Source organism: Oncorhynchus gorbuscha, linkage group LG02 (genome assembly GCF_021184085.1).
Source record: "Oncorhynchus gorbuscha isolate QuinsamMale2020 ecotype Even-year linkage group LG02, OgorEven_v1.0, whole genome shotgun sequence".
Taxonomy (NCBI): Eukaryota; Metazoa; Chordata; class Actinopteri; order Salmoniformes; family Salmonidae; genus Oncorhynchus; species Oncorhynchus gorbuscha.
In genome coordinates, this window is record NC_060174.1 from 42,549,368 (window position 1) to 42,574,592 (window position 25,225).

The 25,225-nt window shown below is 43.2% G+C and overlaps 2 protein-coding genes across 2 annotated transcripts; one reads left to right on the forward strand and one right to left on the reverse strand.

Moving 5' to 3' along the window:
• Positions 1-201: 201 nt before the first annotated feature.
• On the reverse strand, positions 202-4,208 carry LOC124002498 (class E basic helix-loop-helix protein 41-like). Its single transcript, XM_046309931.1, has 5 exons — positions 3,979-4,208; positions 3,825-3,888; positions 3,547-3,654; positions 3,323-3,434; positions 202-3,112 (listed from the first exon to the last, which is right to left on the reverse strand). The coding sequence occupies exons 1-5, from the start codon at positions 4,038-4,040 to the stop codon at positions 2,163-2,165; spliced, it is 1,296 nt and encodes a 431-aa protein (XP_046165887.1). The 5' UTR covers positions 4,041-4,208; the 3' UTR covers positions 202-2,162.
• A 4,746-nt stretch (positions 4,209-8,954) lies between these two features.
• Positions 8,955-24,931, forward strand: sspn (sarcospan (Kras oncogene-associated gene)). Its single transcript, XM_046309944.1, has 3 exons — positions 8,955-9,517; positions 18,452-18,538; positions 22,442-24,931. Exons 1-3 carry the CDS (start codon positions 9,257-9,259, stop codon positions 22,799-22,801), a joined length of 708 nt encoding a protein of 235 aa, XP_046165900.1. The 5' UTR covers positions 8,955-9,256; the 3' UTR covers positions 22,802-24,931.
• Positions 24,932-25,225: the final 294 nt, after the last annotated feature.

Sequence of the window (25,225 nt, forward strand, 5' to 3'; positions counted from 1 at the left end):
CATTCTACTGCCAATGTTTGTCTATAGAGATTGCATGGCTGTGCTCTTGATTTTATACACCTGTCAGCAACGGGTGTGGCTGAAATAGCCGAATCCACACATTTGAAGGGGTCTCCACAGACTTTTGTATATGTAGTGTGTCGATGAAGCAAACTATCCATTTTGTGGTAAACATAAATAAATAACAATAAGACATCCAAATGGTTTTTGGTCTGATATTTATTTTACAATTTGTCAGCAATAATTTAGAACACCATATGTGTAAAGCATTAACGAAATGTGCAACAGTTGCTCGGTTAAATATTTTTGGACATTGACATCAGACATATATTCCATAGTATATTCACAAAATGATTTACACACACGTGCCACTTTTGAAGACAGTTTAACCTCTCCAACCCTGTTCCTGGAGAGCCACCATCCCGTAGGTTTTTGCTCCAACCCTAATCTAGTGCACCTGATTCTAATAATGAGCGGGTTGATAGGCTGAATCAGGTCAATTAAAACTGGGGTTGGAGCGAAAACCTACAGGAGAGTAGCTCTTCGGGAATAGGGTTGGAGAGCCCTGGTTTAAAACATAGTGGATTTGAGGCAAGAGCTGATAAACATAAGCTAAAAATAAGCAACACTGGGTATGCAAATTATATGTAGTTACTCACACAAGGAACTCATAACACACAATAAACACCACATTTGCAGGAATGAATCTCTTTTAAAAGGACATTTATCAGAACTATCGGTCCCCGACCAAAGTTACCTCTCCATCTACATACGCCTATCCTGTATGTGTTTGTGTTAGAATGTGATACTACAGCTACTTCTTCATTCTGAGGCTGAGTATCAGTTGTATCATGTAGCTGTATAAGTACAATAAGACTTATTACCCCAAAACGAGCTATGATTAGTGGCTTATAAGTTCTGCACAAAATCACTAAAAAGCTTCAATATCTGTAGTAGCCTAGTATCTGGTTCTTCAAACACATTGACAGTCTGTACAGTCTGGAGTAAAATGTCTGCCCTCTAGTTTAGTGATTTTCTAAAAATAGATACAGTGATAGACTAGAATAGTTGGAAAGTGAGTGTTGGGAGGGGACAGGGGGGATTTTCCAAAGGCAGAAACAAGTGCACTTTATCTCTCAAATAGTAAAGAACTACACGTTAATCCTATACATACAGACTTCCAGAGCTAAGAAATACACAGGTAGTTACATTCAATATCAAAGTTCTATAAGGTGCTATCATACCTAGTATCATTTTGCTGGAGGTAGCCGACAGGTCCCGCGGTGTCTCATTATGTGTGCAGAGATGCCAACCAATCAGGGACATAATTGTCAATTGTCATAAAACAGCATCTTCCAATGAAGTGCTTCTTTTCAATATGCCGAATATCAGCAGTCAGAAAAACTTATTTGAGGAGGTGATTGAAAATTCCAGAAGACTAAATAGACAAATCAAAACATGTTGGCCTGGATAGGGAGTTACATAATACGTAGTCATGTATCCAGTTAGTTAGACATTTGTGTGTGTATGGGGGGGGGGGGGGGTCAATTTAGTGCATATGTACAAGGAAATGGATCAAAACACATCTATCACCATTAGTCATACATCTATCACCATTAGTCATACTGTAGTCAGTCAGCAATGTTGATTCTAACCTTGGTAGAGGTCATTTGCAACTCCATACATCCAATGTGACTAGTATCTGATTGGGGATCTGAGGACAATACTGCGCATAGGAGCAGAATGTTTATCTTGATGTTTTGGCACTGATATTGCCAGTTTTAAAGGTTGTGTCAATGGAAAAACTAACTCCAGCTCAATATACCCTAGGACTGTAGTAATACCAGATGTGTGCATGTTGTTAGTGTCAATCATTGTCGATTATCATTCAGATTACTCTTGCATTAAGTGCAAAAGGCACAAACTGTCACAACTTCCCCCTGCCTGGCCAAAATAAAGGAGAAATTCAATTGTGAAACTTGTCTCGAAACTCCTACTATCAATGACAATCATTTCAGGTAAAAACAGACAGCTATCAGAAAATCCTAAACAAAATAATATGCAGAATGTAGATCCAATTAGGATATAGGCTACACAGGTAAATTAGACCGTTTTTACAAGAAATAAAAATCTAATGTTATCTTCATTATGTACAGTCATTTTCATTGTCTGGGGAGTCCTTCCCTAATACCATCATCATCATCATCATCATCATCAACATCATCATCATCATCATAATCAACATCATTCTCAGGGTTGTCCTCCCTCTCCTCAGGTGAGCCCGGCTCCACGTTTGACATGTCACTGTCGTCAGAGAGAGAGTGCTTGGAGTTGGAACCGAATCCGGAGCTCTTCTCTGTCGACATGCCGGCGAAAGCACCTGCGGCAGCCGCTGCAGTTGCCGAAGCGTGTGAGTTAAGGCCGGGGTATAACCATGGAAACGGGGCTGAGAGAGCTGCTGCTGCCGCAGCAGGGTACACAAACTTCTCTAGGTTACTTTTGTCGAATAGCGGCATGTAAGTCGCCGCTGCAGAGGGATTGATGAAGTAAAAAGGCATGCAAAATGGAGTCTGCTGTCCCAAACCAGTTATTCCCATCAAAGAGTTCATAAAGGCCAGGTCAGGTCTGGTGGTCGTGTCTGCGCCCGTCGTACCGTTTCCAGCCCAGTTCATCTTCGTTTTTTTGGCTGCGCGTTCATCCCCGAACTCCTGCTTTATCTTCACTGCTTTGCTACGGTCACATCCTTTATTCCCATCGGTCTTTTCCGCCTCACCCCCGTATCCACTGTCTGTGTCTGTGTCATTCTCGTTAAGCTCCCCGTGGCTCCTCTGTATGACCGATACGCGGTCATGTCCGGCTTGGATTTCAGCTTTCTGGACATCGCGCTCCAGCACGTCTCCGGCAGGTTGCTGGGAATGGAGCAGTGGCGCACTAGGCTGAAATTGCGCAGATACTTTGTGCAAGTGGTTGATGAGCTGCGCGCACCGCTGCTCGCGCGTATTCGAGTTCTCGAACTTGTTGAGGTACTGCAGGACCTCTTTGGCACATGCTTGGAACCCGGAGTGGAACGCATCCAAATCAGCGTGAACGGACGTCTTCATCGATCGATCCCCTGAAAAAGTTAGAAACGACACAATTTACAGTACATGATTTAATCGTAATCAACTGTGAGAACACAACCAATAGGCCTATCGAATTTGAGTTAGGCTACAATAACTTTTACGCATAGTCTATCCAAGCTCAACTCTAAACCCAAAGTAGTCTATGTAGAGAAACCTAAAAGTCCAAAATTGAAGTCGCTGGAGGTTATGTAACAATTTACCATTCTGCAAAGCAATAATCTTCTGGTGTTGTTGCTCAGTGACTGCAGTCAACGCGTTTAAATGCTTCAAAGTTAACTCGAGAACAACCGCTTTCTCCAAATGCCCGAGCGTCTGAAAGAGAACAACATGATATCCAATTACTCAACAATCATTTAACGAAACAGTCGCATAAAAACACACATTATTAGGCTACACATCATCCTTCATAATTGCAAAAGCTTACCGTCAATTTGAGATGTTCGGGTAACAAATCCTTCAGCTGTCCGATACATTCATTGATTCTGTCTCTCCTCTTCTTCTCTATCAATCGGTGTGGTAACTTGTACGCGTCCTGGGAACAATAAGATAGATATATTCGATTAGGACCACAGAAACGAATGACAGTGTTAGATTCATTCTACATCAAGTGCCACATAGTCAAGACAGTTGTGTTATCCTACAATGACTTGTTAGCTATCAGACATTGTATTGAGATGCAAACCAGACTAAATGAGCGCATACCTTGCCATCTTCGCGCTTCAGTCCTCTTTTCGATTTACACATGTAGAGTGAGGAGTATTCCAACCTGAAATAAAGAAAGAGGGCAGGATAGTCACATAGTTATAAAGGTACCAAGGGTGATCATCTAATACTGTCCTAAAAATGAAATTATTACCCTAAAAAATGTTCATGATCAGTAAATTGTCTGTCTTGCAGACGCGGTATTCTTTCATCCATAACTTGTCGGTAGGCTATTCCACTTTGTCTTTACAATGTTTGTTATTCCAAAACCAGCAGACAGAGAAGGTTTGGGAAGATGTTACACGGCGACTATTCTCGATAGTGCTGCGCTTTAGAATGCTGTCTATTTTCCTCAACTGCCACTTTCGAGCAGTTTGTGCGAGAGTGCACAGCGCACGCGCGTCTCGAGTCGGAACAGCTCCAACTCACGTGTAAACTGCACCAGCACAACGTCCGGTAATTAAGACCTTTGCAAGACCCGGTCTAGTAGGCTACGTCACAGCCCGTTTCTATGGCAATGCAAAATAAGACATATCTATTAATGTATGGTATTCTATTGGAGTTAAATGTCATAGTCAAACGACTGAAATAATTGTTTATTATATCATGTCCGTTCTACCGGTGCACATCCTCATCCAATTGAGCTCTGCTTTGACCATGTACCTGAATGCGACGCGCGCGCACGCACGCACGCACGCACGCGCGCGCACACACACACACACACACACACACACACACACACACACACACACACACACACACACACACACACACACACACACACACACATCCGGGGGGCGAGGTAGGCTGCTCATCCCTTCTCGCGCTGAGCCTCTCAGCCCGCCAGCCGCCCTGAGGTGTGTTTTCAGTAACCATGACACTGTCTGAGTAGGCTACACAAAAATGTGCGCAGCAGTTCCTTATTCATCCGTGTAGACATCTTCCAATGAACAAATTCGTAACAATGTATGCAATCGTGTCATTGTGCTATGCATAATGCATTACAATTAGGCTACATTATTGTTGAGCACACGAAGATAATGTGAACATGGCCCATGTGAGAAGAGAAACAATTATATGTGTTAACTTATGCATGCTTGGCTATTGAAACATGTTTTACTAAGTGACATGTCGTTTTTATTAAGATCCAATATTGATACTTTGGAGATCATAGGAAGAAATAAACTTGCACTATTATAAATATGTAATAAAGATGTTATGTTGTTAGTAATACATAGGCAAATGGTGTAGCCTACTGCCAAGACACTGTGACACTAACTTAAAACAGGTTTCACCATATAACCAAGCAGCTTCAGTATACTTACACTGGCAATGTAATATACCATGTAACACCTAGCTATAGAGACATTTAAGGGATACTTCACCCAAATGACGTATTGGTTTCCTTACCCTGTAAATAGTCTATGGACAAGGTATGACAGTAATCCATGCTTTGGTTTAGTGTTCCTGACACTGTTTCCAGATGCTAACATTTTAGCATTTGTGGCACAAATCCCATTCAATAATTTTTTTTAGGCATCATATCCAAATCATCCGAAAGTATCTAAACTGTATTGTGAAGCTCACCAAAGTAATTTATGGATGATTTGAACATGATGCGCGAAAAATGCCAATATCGCTCCCATGACTTGAATGGGATTTGTGCCACAATTGAATGCTAAAACGTTAACATTTGGAAACAGTGCCAGCCACTGCCAGGGAAACTAAACCAAAACATGGATTGCTGTCACACAGAAGGCATAAAGGGCAAGGAAACCAGTGTAATTGTGTAATTTGGGTGAACAATCTCTTTAATATAAACTTCAGTAACAAAAAAAAAACAAGTTTCCATCTGCATTTTATAGTGAATGTGCCCCCTCTGGTGTTGGCATGCTTTAGCCAATAACTAGATAGCCTACAGTGCAGGAAGGATAGCGTACATGATGAAATAATTATGGACAAAAGAAAATAGCAAGATTATTTTTATTTGTCAATCGGCAGCCAAGCATCGATCATAATGTCTCTTGGAAAGGAGCATAAATCACCGCGTGCACTTTCACCACCTTGTGATGTTCCTACATATCTGTTATCTGTAGCCAAATAAACTGCATGCTTTCCCGAGTCATAGTGGACAGACCACGCAACATAACATTGATGCTGCCGTTGACAGAGGTAAAACCCAAAGCAACACCCAGGGCTTATTGCTATCAGCCCATACAAACACCTGCATAACATATTCACAACAGATACTTTTTTTGGACTTTTTACACATTTTGTTACGTTACAACCTTCATCTAAAATAGTTTTTTTTTAATCCTCATAAATTTACACACAATACCCCATGATGACAAAGCAAAAACAAGAACACAGTGGCCTCCATCAGTCTTTTATGGAAGAAGTTTGGAGCCACCAAGACTCTTCCTAGAGCTGACCGCCTGGCCAAACTGAGCAATCAGGGGAGAAGGGCCTTGGGGTCAGGGAGGTTACCAAGAACCCAATGGTCACCCTTTTTATATTTTATTTTAAAATGAATATATTGATATATGTATATATATATATTTTTCAAACTTTTTAATGATATCCAATTGGTAGTTACAGTCTTGTCCCATCGCTGCAACTCCCATACGGACTCGGGAGAGGCAAAGGTCGAGAGCCATGCGTCCTCCGAAACACGACCCTGCCAAGCCGCACTGCTTCTTGACGCACTGCTCGCATAACCCGGATGCCAGCCGCACCAATGTGTCAGTGGAAACACCATACAGCTGGTGACCGAAGTCAGCGTGCATGCGCCCAGCCCGACACAAGGAGTCGCTAGAGCGCGATGGGACAAGGACATCCCAGCCAGCCAAACCCTCCCCTAACCCGGACGACGCTGGGCCAGTGTGCACCGCCTCATGGGTCTCCTGGTCGCGGCTGAATGCGATACAGCCTAGGACCGCTGCGCCACTCAGGAGGCCCCCGATGGTCACTCTGAAAGAGCTCCTGAGTTCCATTGTTGAGATGGGAGAACCTTCCAGAAGGACAACCATCTCTGCAGCACTGCACCAATCAGGCCTTTATGGTTGAATGACCAGACAGAAGCCACTCCTCAGTAAAAGGCACATGACAGCCCACTTGGAGTTTTCCAAAAGGAAGTTAAAGGATTCTCAGAACATTAGAAACAATATTCTCTGGTCTGAATGCTTGGCCTGAATGCCAAGCATCACATCTGGAGGAAACCTGGTACCATCCCTAAGATGAAGCTTGGTGGTGGCGGCATCATGCTGTGGGATTTTTTTCAATGGCAGGAACTAGGAGACGAGGGAAAGGATCGAGGGAAAGATGAACGGAGCAAAGTACAGAGAGATCCTTGATGAAAACCTGCTCCAGAGTGATCAGGACCACAGACTGGGGAGAAGGTTCACCTTCCAACAGGACAACGACCCTAAGTACACAGCCAAGACAACGCAGGAGTGGCTTCGGGACAAGTCTCTGAATGTCCTTGACTGGCCCAGCCAGAGCCCGGACTTGAACCCGATCGAACATCTGTGGAGATACCTGAAAATAGCTGTGCAGCGACGCTCCACATCCAACCTGACAGAGCTTGAGAGGATATGCAGAGAAGAATGGGGGAAACTCCCCAAATACAGGTGTGCCAAGCTTGTAGCGTCATACCCAAGAAGACTCAAGTCTGTATTTGCTGCCAAAGGTGCTTCAACAAAGTAAAGGGTCGGCATACTTGTGTAAATGTTTATTTCAGTTTTTAACATTTTGAATAGATTTGCAAAAATCTATACAAACCTGTTTTTGTTTTGTCAATATGGGGTATTGTATGTAGATTGATGAGGGGAAAACATGATTTAATCAATTTTATAATAAGGCTGTAATGTAACAACATGTGGAAAAAGTGAAGAGGTCTGAATACTTTCCAAATGCAGTGTAGACTTCCATTCATTTCTTTCAACTGGTACCAGGAGACCTTCAGATGAATCTTGTGAGGCCTGTGGGAATTCTAGAACAAAACAACTGACATATAGGAGAGTCTCACCTTTCCACAGAGTGTGTAGCCCAAACTGTTTGGACGCTACAGACAGAATTTGGCAGATCGGCTGAACTGACTTCAGACGAGTCCCAAGACACTTGTGGGGTTGTAGTGCAAATCTGAAAACACCATAATGTTCGTGAGAGTCCTCTTTCCACAAACCATTCAAACGGTTTTGTGAGAAGACCGATTTTCAGGATGTCTCATGGTCCAAAAAACACTGCTGTAGCTCTGTCACCTTTTACCGCAGATGCGGAAGGGCGATTTAGGCGAATGCGGTGGATTGAGACACATCCAATGCAAACTGATATCTCTAGCTTAAACTGACCGATTTTTACGGGGATTTCTTTATTATGCTAATTAGATGCGTAACTACTGAATTCCCAGCTAAGAAACACCTGGTTGTCAGAAAGTTATGTGCTAGCTGTGTATTAAGTTTCTGGGATAGGTAACCAACATCTTTGGGCCATAAGAGTTTTCCTTAACCATGTGACCTGACCAGATAAAAATGCTGGATTCCATAGGTTATAATCCCAATAGTTTTTCCTGGTCAAGTCACATGACGTCTGGGAAAATCTTCTGTCCCTGGCTTCTCTGAAACCATATAATAATATGTAATAACTTATTCCATTAGTTTGGCATAGCTATTTAATAAAATACCCCCAAATTTCTTATATACCCTAGAGGCTGAACTGTAATTGGACCAATTAATCCATGTTTTGATCATTTTAATAGAGGATCATAGCTATAGTAATGCCCTCACATGTCTCCCGATCACATTACTTCTTCCACTAAATCATGTGACTTTGGCTTCCAGCACTTGGCCGTACTGTGCGTGTAATGGTGCAGACAACAGTGATCCAACCACTCTCATTTGAGAATGACGTGGGTGACGACCTCTGTGCCAATCTTCCTTTAACCCATAGACCCAACTGCCACTGAACTTGATTTTTTATTTCATGTTAAAACAAGCATCCTTCATTTTCTATGTTAATGTCTGTTCACAGGGGTGCTTCTGATCGTGTGTTGGAGTCCCCCCTTGTGTCTTCTCTGCCCCCTCCCCCCTTCCTCCTCTTCTTTTACTCCACAGTGTGCTGCTGCACTGCTATATGTGGCGCCCAGAGCCGCTCCAGGAATCTGCCCTAAATGTTTTCCATATTAGTTCAGAGCCTTCTCTGGTTCCAAATAGCCTAGCAGCCGAGCTGGGCTAATACTGAGAGGAACCCTGAGCAGAGAGGGGAAGGGAACGGGGGGCGTGGCAGGGAGCAGGGTAGCACACTGACAGACAGCACAACGGTAAGACACTGACAAAGAAACGGGAAAGGAAAGAGTGAGAAAAGAGAAAGAGAAAACAACTTCCCAAGGAGCTGAAGAATACGCGCTAGTCTCATCTCAAGGCAGAAGGTGAAGAATGGGAGAAGGAAAGAAGGGATCTGGAGGAGGGGAGAAGAGCGGAGGAGCGCCCCCCCTCCAGGAGAAGAAAGGGGGGAAAGCAGAGGAGGGAGGCCCAGCGCCCGAGGATGCCCACAAGTGCTGTGGCTGTCGCTTCCCCCTGCTCATTGCCCTGCTGCAGCTGCTGCTGGGGGTGGCCATCACAGCCGTGGCCTTCCTCATGGTCACCATCAGCCCCTCGCTCCTGGCCAGGGAGACACCACACTGGGCCGGCATCATTGTAAGCATGGACCCGTCTCGTCTTTCTGTATGCATGGACACTTAATATGGCCTTGTGCCACTGTTGTAGCTGCATGGGCCTTTGCCTTAACTGACTTAGGTCCTTATGTCCATCTTCAACTCACCTCACTACGTGACTGCATGGATCCTCGTCCGAATTGTCTAACAACCCAATGCAGCCTTGTGTATCTACAGGCATGCACACTCAACATGGCCATTATTGTTGTCCTGATACTCTACCTACCATGAGTGTGCATGGTAACCTACAATGCACACTGGGTTGTACTGCCTCATCTCCCAGAATGTTGCAGAATGGTCCTATCTTCATTGCATGCATGGCCTAATGATGTGTATAAACACATACAGTATGTACAGTTGAAGTCGGAAGTTTACATACACTTAGGTTGGAGACATTAAAACTCGTTTTTCAACCACTCCACAAATTTCTTGTTTACAAACTATAATTTTGGCAAGTCGGTTAGGACATCTACTTTGTGCATGACACAAGTAATTTTTGCAATAATTGTTTACAGACAGATTATTTCTATTATAACTCAATGTATCTCAATTCTAGTGAATCAGAAGTTCACATACACTAAGTTGACTGTGCCTTTAAACAGCTTGAAATATTCCAGAAAATGATGTCATGGCTTTAGAAACTTGGATATATTGAAGCAATATGTCAAGACATCAGTCAGGAAGTTAAAGCTTGGTCACAAATGGGTCTTCCAAATGGACAATGACCCCAAGCATGGGGACAAATATGGTACTTTTTGGAGAAATGTCCTCTGGTCTGATGAAACAAAAATGGGAACTGTTTGGCCATAATGACCTTCGTTATGTTTGGAGGAAAAAGGGGGAGGCTTGCAAGCGGAAGAACACCATCTCAACCGAGAAGCACGGGGGTGACAGCATCATGTTGTGGGGGTGCTTTGCTGCACGAGGAACTATATTGAACTATATTGAAGAATCATGTCAAGACATCAGTCAGGAAGTTAAAGCTGGGTTGCAAATGGGTCTTCCAAGTGGACAATAACCGCAAGCATACTTCCAAAGTTGTGGCAAAATGGCTTAAGGACAACAAAGTCAAGGTACTGGAGTGGCCATCACAAAGCCCTGACCTCAATCCTATAGAAAATGTGTGGGCAGAACTGAAAAAGCATGAGCGAGCAAGGAGACCTAGAAACCTGACTCAGGTCCACCAGCTCTGTCAGGAGGAATGGGCCAAAATGCACCCAACTTATTGTGGGAAGCTTGTGGAAGGCTACCCAAAACTTTTGATCCAAGTTAAACAATTTAAAGGCAATGCTACCAAATACTAATTGAGTGCATGTAAACTTCTGACCTACTGGGAATGTGATGAAAGAAATAAAAGCTGAAATAAATCATTCTCTCTACTATCATTCTGACATTTCACATTCTTAAAATTAAGTGGTGATCCTAACTGACCTAAGACCAGGAATCTTTACTAGGATTACATGTCAGGAATTGTGAAAAACTGAGTTTAAATGTATTTCTCTAAGGTGTATGTAAACTTCCGACTTCAACTATGGCTTGGCCACACAGACGTTTGTCCTCCTCATCAACATCTTGTCTCCTCATTGCCATCTTTGTCTCAACACAAAGATACCTCTTCAATTTGTACGCCATATGTCCTTCTACTCAGACTTTGTCCCTACTGTATGTCCACCTTGCCCTCACTGCATCTACACATACATACTTATCAGCCGAGTCGTATATCTCTATTCACACATTATCTTACATTAGTTACATCTAAACTCAAAATAAGGGTTGTTTATCATGCTTTACAGCCTTTTCTATAGCTGTTTCAACTTGTGTTTTAATGGGAAAGTTCCCCGCCTCCTATGACTCAGAGATAAACATGCCACATGGATAGGATGACTCATAGTCATTTACTAGAGCCATGTGGTTTTACATAGGGAATGATTTCAGATGTACTCCTTATTCAATATGGAGCATAGTGTGCCGTGCAGTGACATGCAGTGGCTGTAGTTTTCCATATAGCGTTATTTTATTTCTGGCCAGGCAAAAAAATAACTAATGATACCATAAATAACAATTATGATCCAGTTTCAGGTTAAAAGTTGCCTTGTTTTCCTAATGGATGACCCACGTGAACCTCCCTCAGTCTCGTCCAACAAATTGGGTGACATTCTAAATGTCAACATGTTGACTGCTACCAATTAGCTTGATGTTATTTTCACATTGGCTCCCTCACTCTCTTACTGTTGATTAGATCGATCTCCTGTAGAAAGAGTTAACTCGCCTAAAGAGTTTCTAGGTCATTCTACCACTTCGGTGCCTTTTAAGGAGTGTAACTTGGTCAAAAGAAACATTTGATTTCATCTCATTTATACTTTCTGTCAAAGTTGACATTCATAAAAACACGTTTTCCATTAAATAAAAAAAAGAAAAGGATAGTAAGTGCATATTAATTGCCAAATAAAGTAACAGGGTTGACTAACAAGGTTTATGATTTCTTCTTAAATCGGCCATAAATCCCATTGTGGCAGGGGAAATGGAAGATTGTTGTGTGCAACAGGGAGTGGCAATTGAATGCAAGCTTCACAATTTTGTATTTATTGTTAAAACATTTCCAGACTGTCTATCTATGGGTAACAGGATTGTGTTACAACCCACTCAGTTTTCCACCACAAAACACCAGAAAATGTCCAAAAAGAGTTGGAACAGCTCACGCTTTTATTCTATGATTTGACAATTAGATGTTCAATGTTTCTTTTGATATAAATATTTAAAAACAAATAGTTTCACCCTATTAAGACGAGAGTTCACGTAGCAGGGTTGACCTTAAAATGAGGGACAGACGTAATCACTAATCACATTAAGTAAATATTAATCTTCAGAAATGAATTTGTTAAAGCAACAAAATAACTAGGGATTTACAATGATGGGGAAACCTTTGCAATTAAGTTGGTAAAAACCTTCCTAGAAGTGACAGAGGGTTGACAGAGGGACATGTCAAAATGCTGAATTTGAGCACTTCAGCAAGCATTTATTCATATTAAAAATCAGATTTATCGAATTCTCTGTGTGGTCTTCATTTGAAATGTCAATATTGGTGCACAATTTCTACTTAAAATATCCAAGGGACGCAAATAGCACTCATTTCGTGGAAGACCCTTCTATAAGTTTCAAACTTTCCCCCAACTGTAGTCAAGGCAACTGTAGTCAAGGCAACTGTAGTCATGGCAAGACAACAACAACTCTAGAATGCCAGTCAGAGCTGTGGGGCAGTAGCCTCTTACCCTGATCCTTTAGTTTGCTAATGTCTACAGACAAATAAAGCAAATAATACTGAAAAAAAACTGAAGGTAGCACTTTACTTTACATTGCCCTTATACTCTACTGTTATTACTGTATGAGACCCAATGTTGTAAAAATGCAATATTTCCTCAATTGCATCATGTACAGGTCCTAAACTCAAAAATCATGTTAAACACTACATAGTGCATCTCCTTAGACCCAGATGTATCTCTTAGTAGTATTTGTTGTGTGATTATTGTGGCATCAGTAGCCTCTGAAACGTTAGAAACCTGCAGACTTGTATAAGACCATACTGGCCCCCTTACGCAAGCATATGTTGTAGGCTATCCATGCAAGTAAATGACTAGAAATATTTTTTCCTGTCTTCTCTAAGATAAAGTGATTAATGTAAAAAAATATTAATTGATAAACATTCTGAGCCAGAGCTAAAGGTAGTTTTGTAAGTGTTGCAAAAACACAACATTGGGATTAAAGGGTTGCCAAACTGAGGAGACTAAACTTGCCAAACTAATAGACTATTAGAGATTGTTCTCCTTCAAAATTCTGTAAATATGGACAACAAAATACTTCAAGAGGTACTTTGATGTCCCCTCTACACATCAAAAGAACAAAAATGTGTTAGTTTTTTGTGTGTGTAGTATACGAGGTAAGAATACTGCCTTTGACGAGCATTAATTTTATGGTAAAGAAGTAAAATAGGAGGCTCTCTCTCTACATTAATCCAGAATGGACAAACAAATATTATTACAGGTAAGTTACAGTGGACATTCTCCATTTATACAAAACCCACCAAATAGTCGATCCTTTCAAAATATATATGTTTTTGATAGTGAAATATAAAAATGTGGATGATCGAATTGATCAATTTGGCTATTTCAGACAAAATAGGACTTCATTTCAGTGTTATATGGCAATGCTTTTTATCCATTTGATGTGATTTTAACAGAATTTCTCTATTTTCTTTATTAACACACATTTTCCTACCATTGAAGATAAATGTTGCATTTTTTAAACAAACTTGAAGTTTAAAAAACTGATTATTTTCATAATCAGAGGCCTATTACAATTACACTATATATAGAAAAGTGTGTTCCCCCTTTAAATGAGTGGATTCGGCTATTTCAGCCACACCCTTTGCTGACAGGTATATAAAATCGAGCACATGGCCATGCAATCTCCATAGACAAACATTGGCAGTAGAATGGCTTACTGAAGAGCTCAGTAACTTTCAATGTGGCACCGTCCTAGGATGCCACCTTTCCAACAAGTCAGTTCATCAAATTCCTGCCCTGTTAGAGCTGCCCCAGTCAACTGTAAGTGCTGTTATTGTGAACTGGAAACGTCTAGGGGCAACAAAGGCTCAGCTGCGACATGGTAGGCCACACAAGCTCACAGAATGGGAGTGCCGAGTGCTGAAGCGCGTAAAAATAAGCTGTCCTCGGTTGCAACACTCATACCAAGTTCCAAAATACCTCTGAAAGCTAAACAGAGCAAGAACTGTTTGTTGGGAGCTTCATGATATGGCTTTCCATGGCCGAGCAGCCGCACGCACACAAGCCTAGAATAGCCATGCGCAATGCCAAACCTCGGCTGGGGTGGTGTAAAGATCGCCGCCATTGGAAACGGGTTCTCTGGAGTGATGAATCACGCTTCACCATCAGGAACTCTGACGGACGAATCGGGATTTGGCGGATGCCAGGAGAATGCTACCTGCTTCAATGCCTAATGTAAAGTTTAGTGAGGGAGGAATAAGTGTCTGGGGCTGTTTTTCATATTTTGGGCTAAGCCCCTTAGTTACAGTGAAGGGAAATCTTAACGCTTAAAATGTCATCCCAGGCGATTCTGTGCTTCCAAATTTGCAATGCCCCTATGCAGGAAGCGAGATCCATACAGAGATGGTTTGTCGAGATCGGTGTGAAAGAACTTAACTGGCCTGCACAGAGCCCTGACCTCAACCCTCCGACCACCACCTTGTATCCTTTTCCCTCTCGCTCTCATCCAACACTTCCCACACTGCCCCTACTCGGATGGTATCGCGCCGTCCCAACCTTCACTCTCTCTCCCCCGCTACTCTCTCCTCTTCCATCCTATCATCTCTTCCCTCTGCTCAAACCTTCTCCAACCTATCTCCTGATTCTGCCTCCTCAACCCTCCTCTCCTCCCTCTGCATCCTTTGACTCTCTATGTCCCCTATCCTCCAGGCCGGCTCGGTCCTCCCCTCCCGCTCCGTGGCTCGACGACTCATTGCGAGCTCACAGAACAGCGCTCCGGGCAGCTGAGCGGAAATGGAGGAAAACTCGCCTCCCTGCGGACCTGGCATCCTTTCACTCCCTCCTCTCTACATTTTCCTCCTCTGTCTCTGCTGCTAAAGCCACTTTCTACCACTCTAAATTCCAAGCATCTGCCTCTAACCCTAGGAAGCTCTTTGCCACCTTCTCCTCCCTCCTGAATCCCCCCTCCTCCCTCTCTGCAGATGACTTCGTCAACCATTTTGAAAAGAAGGTCGACGACATCCGATCCTCGTTTGCTAAATCAAACGACACCGCTGGTTCTGCTCACACTGCCCTACCCTGTGCTCTGACCTCTTTCTCCCTCTCTCTCCAGATGAAATCTCGCGTCTTGTGACGGCCGGCCGCCCAACAACCTGCCCGCTTGACCCTATCCCCTCCTCTCTTCTCCAGACCATTTCCGGAGACCTTCTCCCTTACCTCACCTCGCTCATCAACTCATCCCTGACCACTGGCTACGTCCCTTCCGTCTTCAAGAGAGCGAGAGTTGCACCCCTTCTGAAAAAACCTACACTCGATCCCTCCGATGTCAACAACTACAGACCAGTATCCCTTCTTTCTTTTCTCTCCAAAACTCTTGAACGTGCCGTCCTTGGCCAGCTCTCCCGCTATCTCTCTCAGAATGACCTTCTTGATCCAAATCAGTCAGGTTTCAAGACTAGTCATTCAACTGAGACTGCTCTTCTCTGTATCATGGAGGCGCTCCGCACTGCTAAAGCTAACTCTCTCTCCTCTGCTCTCATCCTTCTAGACCTATCGGCTGCCTTCGATACTGTGAACCATCAGATCCTCCTCTCCACCCTCTCCGAGTTGGGCATCTCCGGCGCGGCCCACGCTTGGATTGCGTCCTACCTGACAGGTCGCTCCTACCAGGTGGCGTGGCGAGAATCTGTCTCCTCACCACGCGCTCTCACCACTGGTGTCCCCCAGGGCTCTGTTCTAGGTCCTCTCCTATTCTCGCTATAAACCAAGTCACTTGGCTCTGTCATAACCTCACATGGTCTCTCCTATCATTTCTATGCAGACGACACACAATTAATCTTCTCCTTTCCCCCTTCTGATGACCAGGTGGCGAATCGCATCTCTGCATGTCTGGCAGACATATCAGTGTGGATGATGGATCACCACCTCAAGCTGAACCTCGGCAAGACGGAGCTGCTCTTCCTCCCGGGGAAGGACTGCCCGTTCCATGATCTCGCCATCACGGTTGACAACTCCATTGTGTCCTCCTCCCAGAGCGCTAAGAACCTTGGCGTGATCCTGGACAACACCCTGTCGTTCTCAACTAACATCAAGGCGGTGGCCCGTTCCTGTAGGTTCATGCTCTACAACATCCGCAGAGTACGACCCTGCCTCACACAGGAAGCGGCGCAGGTCCTAATCCAGGCACTTGTCATCTCCCGTCTGGATTACTGCAACTCGCTGTTGGCTGGGCTCCCTGCCTGTGCCATTAAACCCCTACAACTCATCCAGAACGCCGCAGCCCGTCTGGTGTTCAACCTTCCCAAGTTCTCTCATGTCACCCCGCTCCTCCACTCTCTCCACTGGCTTCCAGTTGAAGCTCGCATCCGCTACAAGACCATGGTGCTTGCCTACGGAGCTGTGAGGGGAACGGCACCTCAGTACCTCCAGGCTCTGATCAGGCCCTACACCCAAACAAGGGCACTGCGTTCATCCACCTGGCCTGCTCGCCTCCCTACCACTGAGGAAGTACAGTTCCCGCTCAGCCCAGTCAAAACTGTTCGCTGCTCTGGCCCCCCAATGGTGGAACAAACTCCCTCACGACGCCAGGACAGCGGAGTCAATCACCACCTTCCGGAGACACCTGAAACCCCACCTCTTTAAGGAATACCTAGGATAGGATAAAGTAATCCTTCTCACCCCCCCCTTAAAATATTTAGATGCACTATTGTAAAGTGGCTGCTCCACTGGATGTCATAAGGTGAACGCACCAATTTGTAAGTCGCGCTGGATAAGAGCGTCTGCTAAATGACTTAAATGTAAATGTAAATGTAAAATTGGAATGCCGACTGCGAGCCAGGCCTAAAGTCCCCGCAGCAATGTTCCAACATCTAGTGGAAAGCCTTCCCAGAAGAGTGGAGGCTGTTATAGCAGCAAAGGGGGCACCAACTCCATATTAATGCCCATGATTTTGGAATGAGATGTTTGATGAGCAGGTCAACATCATTTGGTTACGTAGTGTATTTCTGAAGGGTAATAAAAAACATTTTCCTCATTAGGATCTATGCTTGGGTCTCACAGGGTTAGAAGTAATATAACTTACATAACACACAGCATTTCCATATATAATCTATAGGAAGTACAACGATGAACCCTTTAAGCCCCAAGGCTAAAGAGGCCTACTAATGATAACACAGAGGCTTGACTAGGTATGTTCTCATACAGTCTAATCTAGTATTGTTTTTCTAGGCAATGTATGGTAGTGAGCATTTCTTTAACATAATCTTGTAATCCATGTGAGATTCTTCAAGTTTGCATTTCTGTAGAGGAAAAAAACAAGTTGTTTTCTCTCAGCTTCCTGTATGCCCTAATTACAGTGTGTACAGATGTCTGCAATCGGAAGCATCTCAGCTCACACAGGGTACATCCATCTCGGGTTCTGTCCTCACGTGACTCACGACCCGGTAACAAATACGGAGGTCACCAAGATCCTTCTAGAGAATTCTGATTCCTGACCGCTTAAGAACCTGGGGAAAACAATTAAGTTAGATGCTGCATGTTAGTCACAAGACTGTAATAGTGTGTTATCGCAAAAAAGGAGGAAAACTACTTAATTTGCCATAGCATTGATAATGTTATCAGATGACAATTTGGACAATATGATGCTAAAAGTGCACAATTTCAATAGCTAACTTGGGATAAACAGCTTGAAGAGGGTTGAAAAAGCCCCTCGGCTGCAAATAAGATAAGAGGCTTGCTTGTATATATGTGTGTGTGTGTGTGTGTGTGTGTGTGTGTGTGTGTGTGTGTGTGTGTGTGTGTGTGTGTGTGTGTGTGTGTGTGTGTGTGTGTGTGTGTGTGTGTGTGTGTGTGTGTGTGTGTGTGTGTGTGTGTGTTAGAAAACCATGGCAACACTTGGTATCAGCAGATCAAATCCTGGGATGAGTATCTGTTTATCAGATCCGAATGGTTTCAGTTTCCCAATAACACATATGCCATGCAGAAAATAAAAAGCATGCAGGTATAATGCATTATGATGCAGTTATAATGCACCGTAAGACTTTAATGAGCATGCATGCATACAGGTATATATTTGCAAAGCATTTAAGTCAGAGAATAAACCCCACTAAATCCATTTCCCCTGTGTTCTGTTTCTCTAGTTGTGTGTGGTCTCCTTGCTAGGCTTCCTCCTATACTGCATCACCTACGTACCAGATGAGAGGACCTCCATGCAATTCATCGCCAAAGTGAGACCCACATGCCCTCTGACATAATTTCCTGTCCAACTGAGCAGAGACCAAGGCAAACTCTCTCTAATGGGACAATTAGTCATGTTTATTCAGGAGAATGCCATTCATTATCAAACACATGCCCGTCTCATTCAAATCAACCAGGTTGTAGTTAGAGTCAGTTCATCTGATTTAGATTAATGTGTAGGGCCAATATACTACAACACAGAGAACATTGATTGCCACATTGACATACTGTAGGCAGACCTGGGTTCAAGCATTATTTAAAATCTTTACAATACTTGTTTTAGAATAACTGTACTGCCAGATGGGTGAGGTTTGCACATTGTGACTATTCTATTACACTGGACAGAAATATAAATGCAACATGTAACAATTTCAAAGATTTTACTGGGTTACAGTTCATATAAGGAAATCAGTCAATGAATTAGGCACTAATCTATGGATTTCACATGACTGGGAATACAGATATGAATCTGTGAGTCACAGACACCTTAAAAAAAAGTGGGGCGTGGATCAGAAAACCAGTCAGTATCTGGTGTGACCACCATTTGCCTCATGCAGTGCGACACATCTCCCTCGCATGGAGTTGATCAGACTGTTGACTGAGGCCTGTGGAATGTTGTCCCACTCTTCAATGGCTGTGCGAAGTTGCTGGATATTGGTGGGAATTGGAATACGTTATCGTACACATCGATCCAGAGCATTCCAAACGTGCTCAATGGGTAACATGTCTGGTGAGTATGTAGGAACATTTTCAGCTTCCAAGAATTGTGTACAGATCCTAGCGACATTGGGGCCGTGCATTATCATGCGAAAACATGAGATGATGGCGGAGGATGAATGGCATGACAATGGGCTTTAGGATCTGGTCACGGTATCTCTGTGCATTCACATTGCCATCACCAAATGCAATTGTGTTCATTGTCCATAGCTTATGCCTGACCATAACCCCAACTCCACCACCACCATTGGGTACTCTGTTCACAAGGTTGACATCAGCAAACCACTCAGCCACACAACCCCATACACACTGTCTGCCATTTGTTCGGTACAGTGGAAACCGGGATTCATCTGTGAAGAGCACACATCTCCAGCGTGCCAGTGGCCATCGAAGGTGAGTATTTGCCCACTGAAGTCGGTTAAGACGCCGAACTGCAGTCAGGTCAAGACCCTGCTAAGGAGCTTCCCTGAGACGGTTTCTGACAGTTTCTGACAGTTTGTGCAGAAATGATTTGGTTGTGCAAACCCACAGTATTATCAGTTCCTCAGGTGGCTGGTCTCAGATGATCCTGCAGGTGAAGAAGCCAGATGTGGAGGCCTGGCGTGGTTATACGTGGTCTGCGATTGTGAGGCCGGTTGGACGTACTGCCAAATTCTCTAAAACGATGTTAGAGGCGGCTTATGGTATAGAAATGAACATTCAATTCTCTGGTGGATATTCCTGCAGTGAGCACACCAATTGCACGCTCCCTCAAAACGAAACATCTGTGACATTGTTTGACAAAACGGGCCTTTTATTGTCCCCAGCAAGGTGCACCTGTGTAATGATCATTCTGTTTAATTAGCTTCTTGCTATGTCACACCTGTCAGGTGGATGCATTATCTTGGCAAAGGAGAAATGCTAACTAACAGGGACTTAAATACATTTGTGTTAAACATTTTAGAGAAAGAAGCTTTTTGTGCATATGGAAAATGTCTGGCATCTTTTATTTCAGCTCATGAAACATGGGACCGACACTTTACATGTTGTTTTATATTTTGGTTCAGTATAGTTCCATTGCAACAGGCAACCTCAATAAAACTCAGATAAAATATTTAAAATACAATTTGAACCCAGGTCTGACTCGGGTTGTATGGTTGCACCTTGAATGTGATACTATATGTATAGTATAGGGCCATAGAGAGAAATGCAGAGCACAGCATGCCTACTAGCAAGGCCCTGCAGGAGGCCTATGGGTACATGGGCACAGTTATTGGACATGAATTGTCTCGTTTAATTGGCCAGACAATGTAGGCAGTTGGAATGTCCAATCAATTAGAGTAGGAATACCACTGTTTGTCCAGCGTGACTGAGCTGTGTACACACACAGTATTTTCAAAGGTGGACTTCCTCCACTCAAAATGATAGTGAAGTAGATATAACGTGAACTGAACAATACATTTGAAAAGTAATACAATCAGTGGTGCAATTGTACGCAACAAAATATTCTCCCTATTTTTCGTTTCTTTATGTCTTCTTAAAGTTCATAGCACACCATAACATTGAGTACAGCGATATATGAAAGGCTTTGTGTTGCTCTTCTTTTTATGTAATTTATGTACAACAGTTGGCAGTACAATACATCTCATGACGTTCTCCATATTTCACAGGCGTTTACATTTTTTTAAACGCCATTTCAAATCAAGCAAGCATCAAACATTACGTAATGCTATAGGCAGCATGTAACGGAGTGTAAATACAGTGCGAATCAGGGCACTGTTACATAACCTGTTGATTTAGATGAAGGGCTAGTGTTATTTGGATTGTACACTGTAATTACATAAACCACACAAAGACACTCTTGCACATTGTCAAGCTGTATTTTAGACCCCGTTTACTCAATGTGGACATACAGGCACCTGCCAAAGTAAAGGAAACACCAACAGTGTCTTAGTAAGGCGTTGGGCCACCAAAGCAGTTTCAATGTGCCTTGGCACAGATTCTACAAGTGTCTGGAACTCTATTGGAGGGATGCGACACCATTCTTCCACAAGAAATTACATCATTGGTGTTTTTTTGATGGTGCTGGAAAACACAGGTGCCTCTCCAGAATCTCCCATAAGTGTTCAAATGGGTTGAGATCTGGCGACACACACACACACACACACACACACACACACACACACACACACACACACACACACACACACACACACACACACACACACACACACACACACACACACACACACACACACACACACACCACCTCTTTCAAAGTCCCCGAGATAATTTCTTCCAGCAAAATATGGGCAACTGGGCATTTTTATACATGACCTTAAGCATGCTGAGATGTTAATTGCTTAATTAACTCCGTAACCAGACTTTGTCCCTCATTTACTCAAGTGTTTCCTTTATTTTGGCAGTTACCTATACAAAGACAAATACATACCATATGGATAAAGGGACAGTGGGAGGCTGCAGGGGAGTCTCACAGGAACAATGTCTACTTAATGCAGTCAGTCCTCCTTTTCAACTAGAATGTTTTTTTGTGTGAAAATAACTGAATTCTTTTGAAAATGACCCCTGATGACATCATAGGGGGTGATTTCCTTATCTAAGCTAATTGACTACATTTAGGTTTTCAAATACGGAAACACTGGTATGGTGCTGCGGTGGTGGACATAATGAATATGAGGTTAAAAAAACGGTGAAGTTCCCGTTTAAGACAGTTATGCTCTGTCAGGCCGGTAGCCAGGATCTGCAGGTATTTCTTGGCTGCTTTGAGGGGAGATAATCGTTAGCAGACAGAAACCTATTTGGATTGGAAACTGATATGGCTAGAGAGTAGGCATACCTGGTTCACTATGGCCTGCTAACACTTAAGCCACTTCAATCAGTCATTTAATGTGCTACAGTAAGCTGAGTAAAGACATAGAGCTCCAGTCATCTTAGCCCCAGTGTAGACAACCAGGGTCATGTTCAGGCTCAAACACAGAAAAATATTTGAAATATCGTTGTTATTGGTAGTCTGTCCTCTGTTTCAAAACATTTATATAATTTGGTGCTAAATATGACCCTGCAGTGGTCCTTAAGGATGACCTCCCTCTAAGTATTTGTCCCCCACTATGCTTAGCTATGCTATGATTCACTACACCACAAAACACAAGCTCACGTCCTCTCCTCTCCTCCTCCAGCTGCTGTACTTCATCCTGTGCACAGTGGGCCTGGTCCTCTCTGTCCTGGTCATGGCCTTCTCTGGCCACCATTATGCTCAGACCAACGGATTCAGCTGCCTGGAGGTGGGAGATGACTGCGTGTGCACCCTGGACCCCCACGACCCAATCGCCAGGACCTTCACCTACGCGGGAGTCAGCGACTGCGGAGAGGTCACAGGCACCCTGAAGTTGTACTTCCTGCTTCAGATTGCCCTGAACCTGACCCAGGCCCTGGTGTGTGCCCTGGGGGCCTTTGTCATGTGGAAGCACCGCTACCAGGTGTTCTTTGTGGGGCTACAGATAGGCTCACCCTCCTTCCAGCACTGGCAGAAGGTCTGATGGGAAATGTAAAAGAAGAAAAAAAGAGGCCCATGATGATGCTGATACCACTATTGAGGGTAGAGTAAGGCGGAGAGCAGCCAATCAACATTTCGGCTCATTCTACTTGAATGGACAGAGATGTATTACACAAAACACTTTGGTGTGTGCTTACGTGTGTGTGTTTTGGTTGTTCTCAATCATATATACATTTTGGGGTGGTTGTCTTCTTCTATAATGGCTTTTCGCACAACTTTTATATACTGTGTGGAGAACTTTATTCGCAGTTGCCAATGCTACATGAGATACTGTATTTTTAATAGATGAAAATAGTCAAAACTACCAAACTGTCAGTTTTGGAATGATCTACCATGATGTTCATTGTATTTTTGTCAGGGATTTCAAAATAACTCAGCAAAAATATTTATTATGCCTCTACAATTTAATGTATACACTCTATAATAGTGTTGATTATGTTACAATTAAAGCAAACTCAAGACACTTTTCTCATACTGGGGTCATAAAAACGATTCTTGCTGCACAAGTATTCATCTCTATAATCTTCTATCATACTGCTGTTTAGGACGGTGGGGAATGCTATTGTTTTCAACCCCAAATGGGCCTTCAACTTGAGATACTCAATGAGAGTGGGCAGCACTGAGCTAGCCTGCAACATCACTTCCTGGAGTAGCTCGAACTGAGCATGTTATCAAAAGACAGCACAGTAGGAAGATATGCAGAAACTGCTTCTCCCAATAAAATCCCCGATCACATTGTATGCGATGTCATGGCGAAATTCATGCACAGAAAGACGTCATCGGGTCTAACGGTTGTCTCGGGCCGAACTGCGCATTTGCAGGCACTCAAATTCAAAAGGGACTCCTTCGATATAATTAAGAAAGAATTTCACTTCTCTCATCAACTTCACAAACCCCGGACAGGTCTGCTTGGTCTGTTTCGCAAGCGTTCCCGGAAGTCACGCCTCTGGGATTAGGAACTGCGATGTTATGTTTTGAGAATCCCCCCCAAGAGATTCCATTTTAGCAAACTAAAGCAGATTACCCGAGCTTCAAATGCACCGTCGAGTCTTCACATAGGAAATGGTGTGACGTCATCTATGGCTTTGTACATTCATATACAGTCAATGGTTTAACTGCATCGGCAGAGGGTGAGGAGCAGGGTGGAATATAAGTGAGGGAATTATGCTATCTTATGCTCTCTTTTTGCAATTGCATATTTAGCACTTGACTTTGATTATGATGGACTATCACACAAACAGTGGTACATATTTTGTAATACAGTAATACAGTATTTTTGGGCAAAAGAGGCTACTCATTTCATCTTTCCTTTCAGTCAATAGATGTGTCTGTAGCATTTGGGACTGTTGATATAATGCCATCATTGTATGAATCAGGGAAAACCCCTGACTGAATACAGCAGTACAGCCTGGTGTGTTATTGCATTTACTAACCACTCAGAGTGGAGACATACTGGTGCTGAGAGGAGGCATGTGGAGGCTATCAACAATACCAGTGGCCTCCAGTCATGACTCAAGCAGCCAGGCAAAACCAAAACTGCTGCAACCGCTGGGGGAGGGCTGGGCTGGGGAGGGGTAGGTAAAGGGGTACTCAGACAGACAACTGAACTGTGCCACCCCAAGAGGGAAACTAAGTTTATTTGGCTCATTTAGCTGGATAGTGTCCCTCCAATAGTGAAGACGTTAAATCAGTTGTTTAAAGGTTTGGTGTACGTTGTCTTATGCTAAATGAATTTAGGTGGATTGTAAATCACATTTTGGGTGCTGGTACTGGACAGCATTTGCCAATGACACATCTAGAGACGAGAGCAACATGAAAAACAGAAGCAGAAAATATGAGAATTTGAGCTAATGAGTGGTGGGTGGTAACATGGTAATTACTGTGCATTAGAGATACTATAGTCGAGTCTTTGTACATAATACACAGAGAGAAGTGTTTGAGAATAGCAAAATCTGTGTTTTATCTTCAATAGACACCTTATTACTGGTGCTTGAGCATTTTGCGTCATTTACATGTACATTAGAGAAAGAACTACTGCCGATGTCCGTGTACATTTTCTAAGCCTTTTAGCATGGTCTCATGTTTACTATTAATAAATGGTGTTGACTTTTAAGTCCTTAAATAGCAGTTGTATTATTTGTGTTGCATGCAATTCTACCTCAACTATTCTTAACCCAATCCTGAAATAAAAGTATGTGAATGAATGTGGTTTGCCTGCGAGCTACAGTATCACACCAGCTATCACTGAAGACAGACAGCTTGCGAGGGAAACATAACTATCTGAGCCAGAGTCTTTTTATTCAATCACTGGAAGGGATAAGGCTTACAAAAGTACACTACAGCAGCCTGTTATCAGATTAAGTGAGAAAGTTAGAGGGCCTGAGCCGTGTTCATTAGGCACCAAACG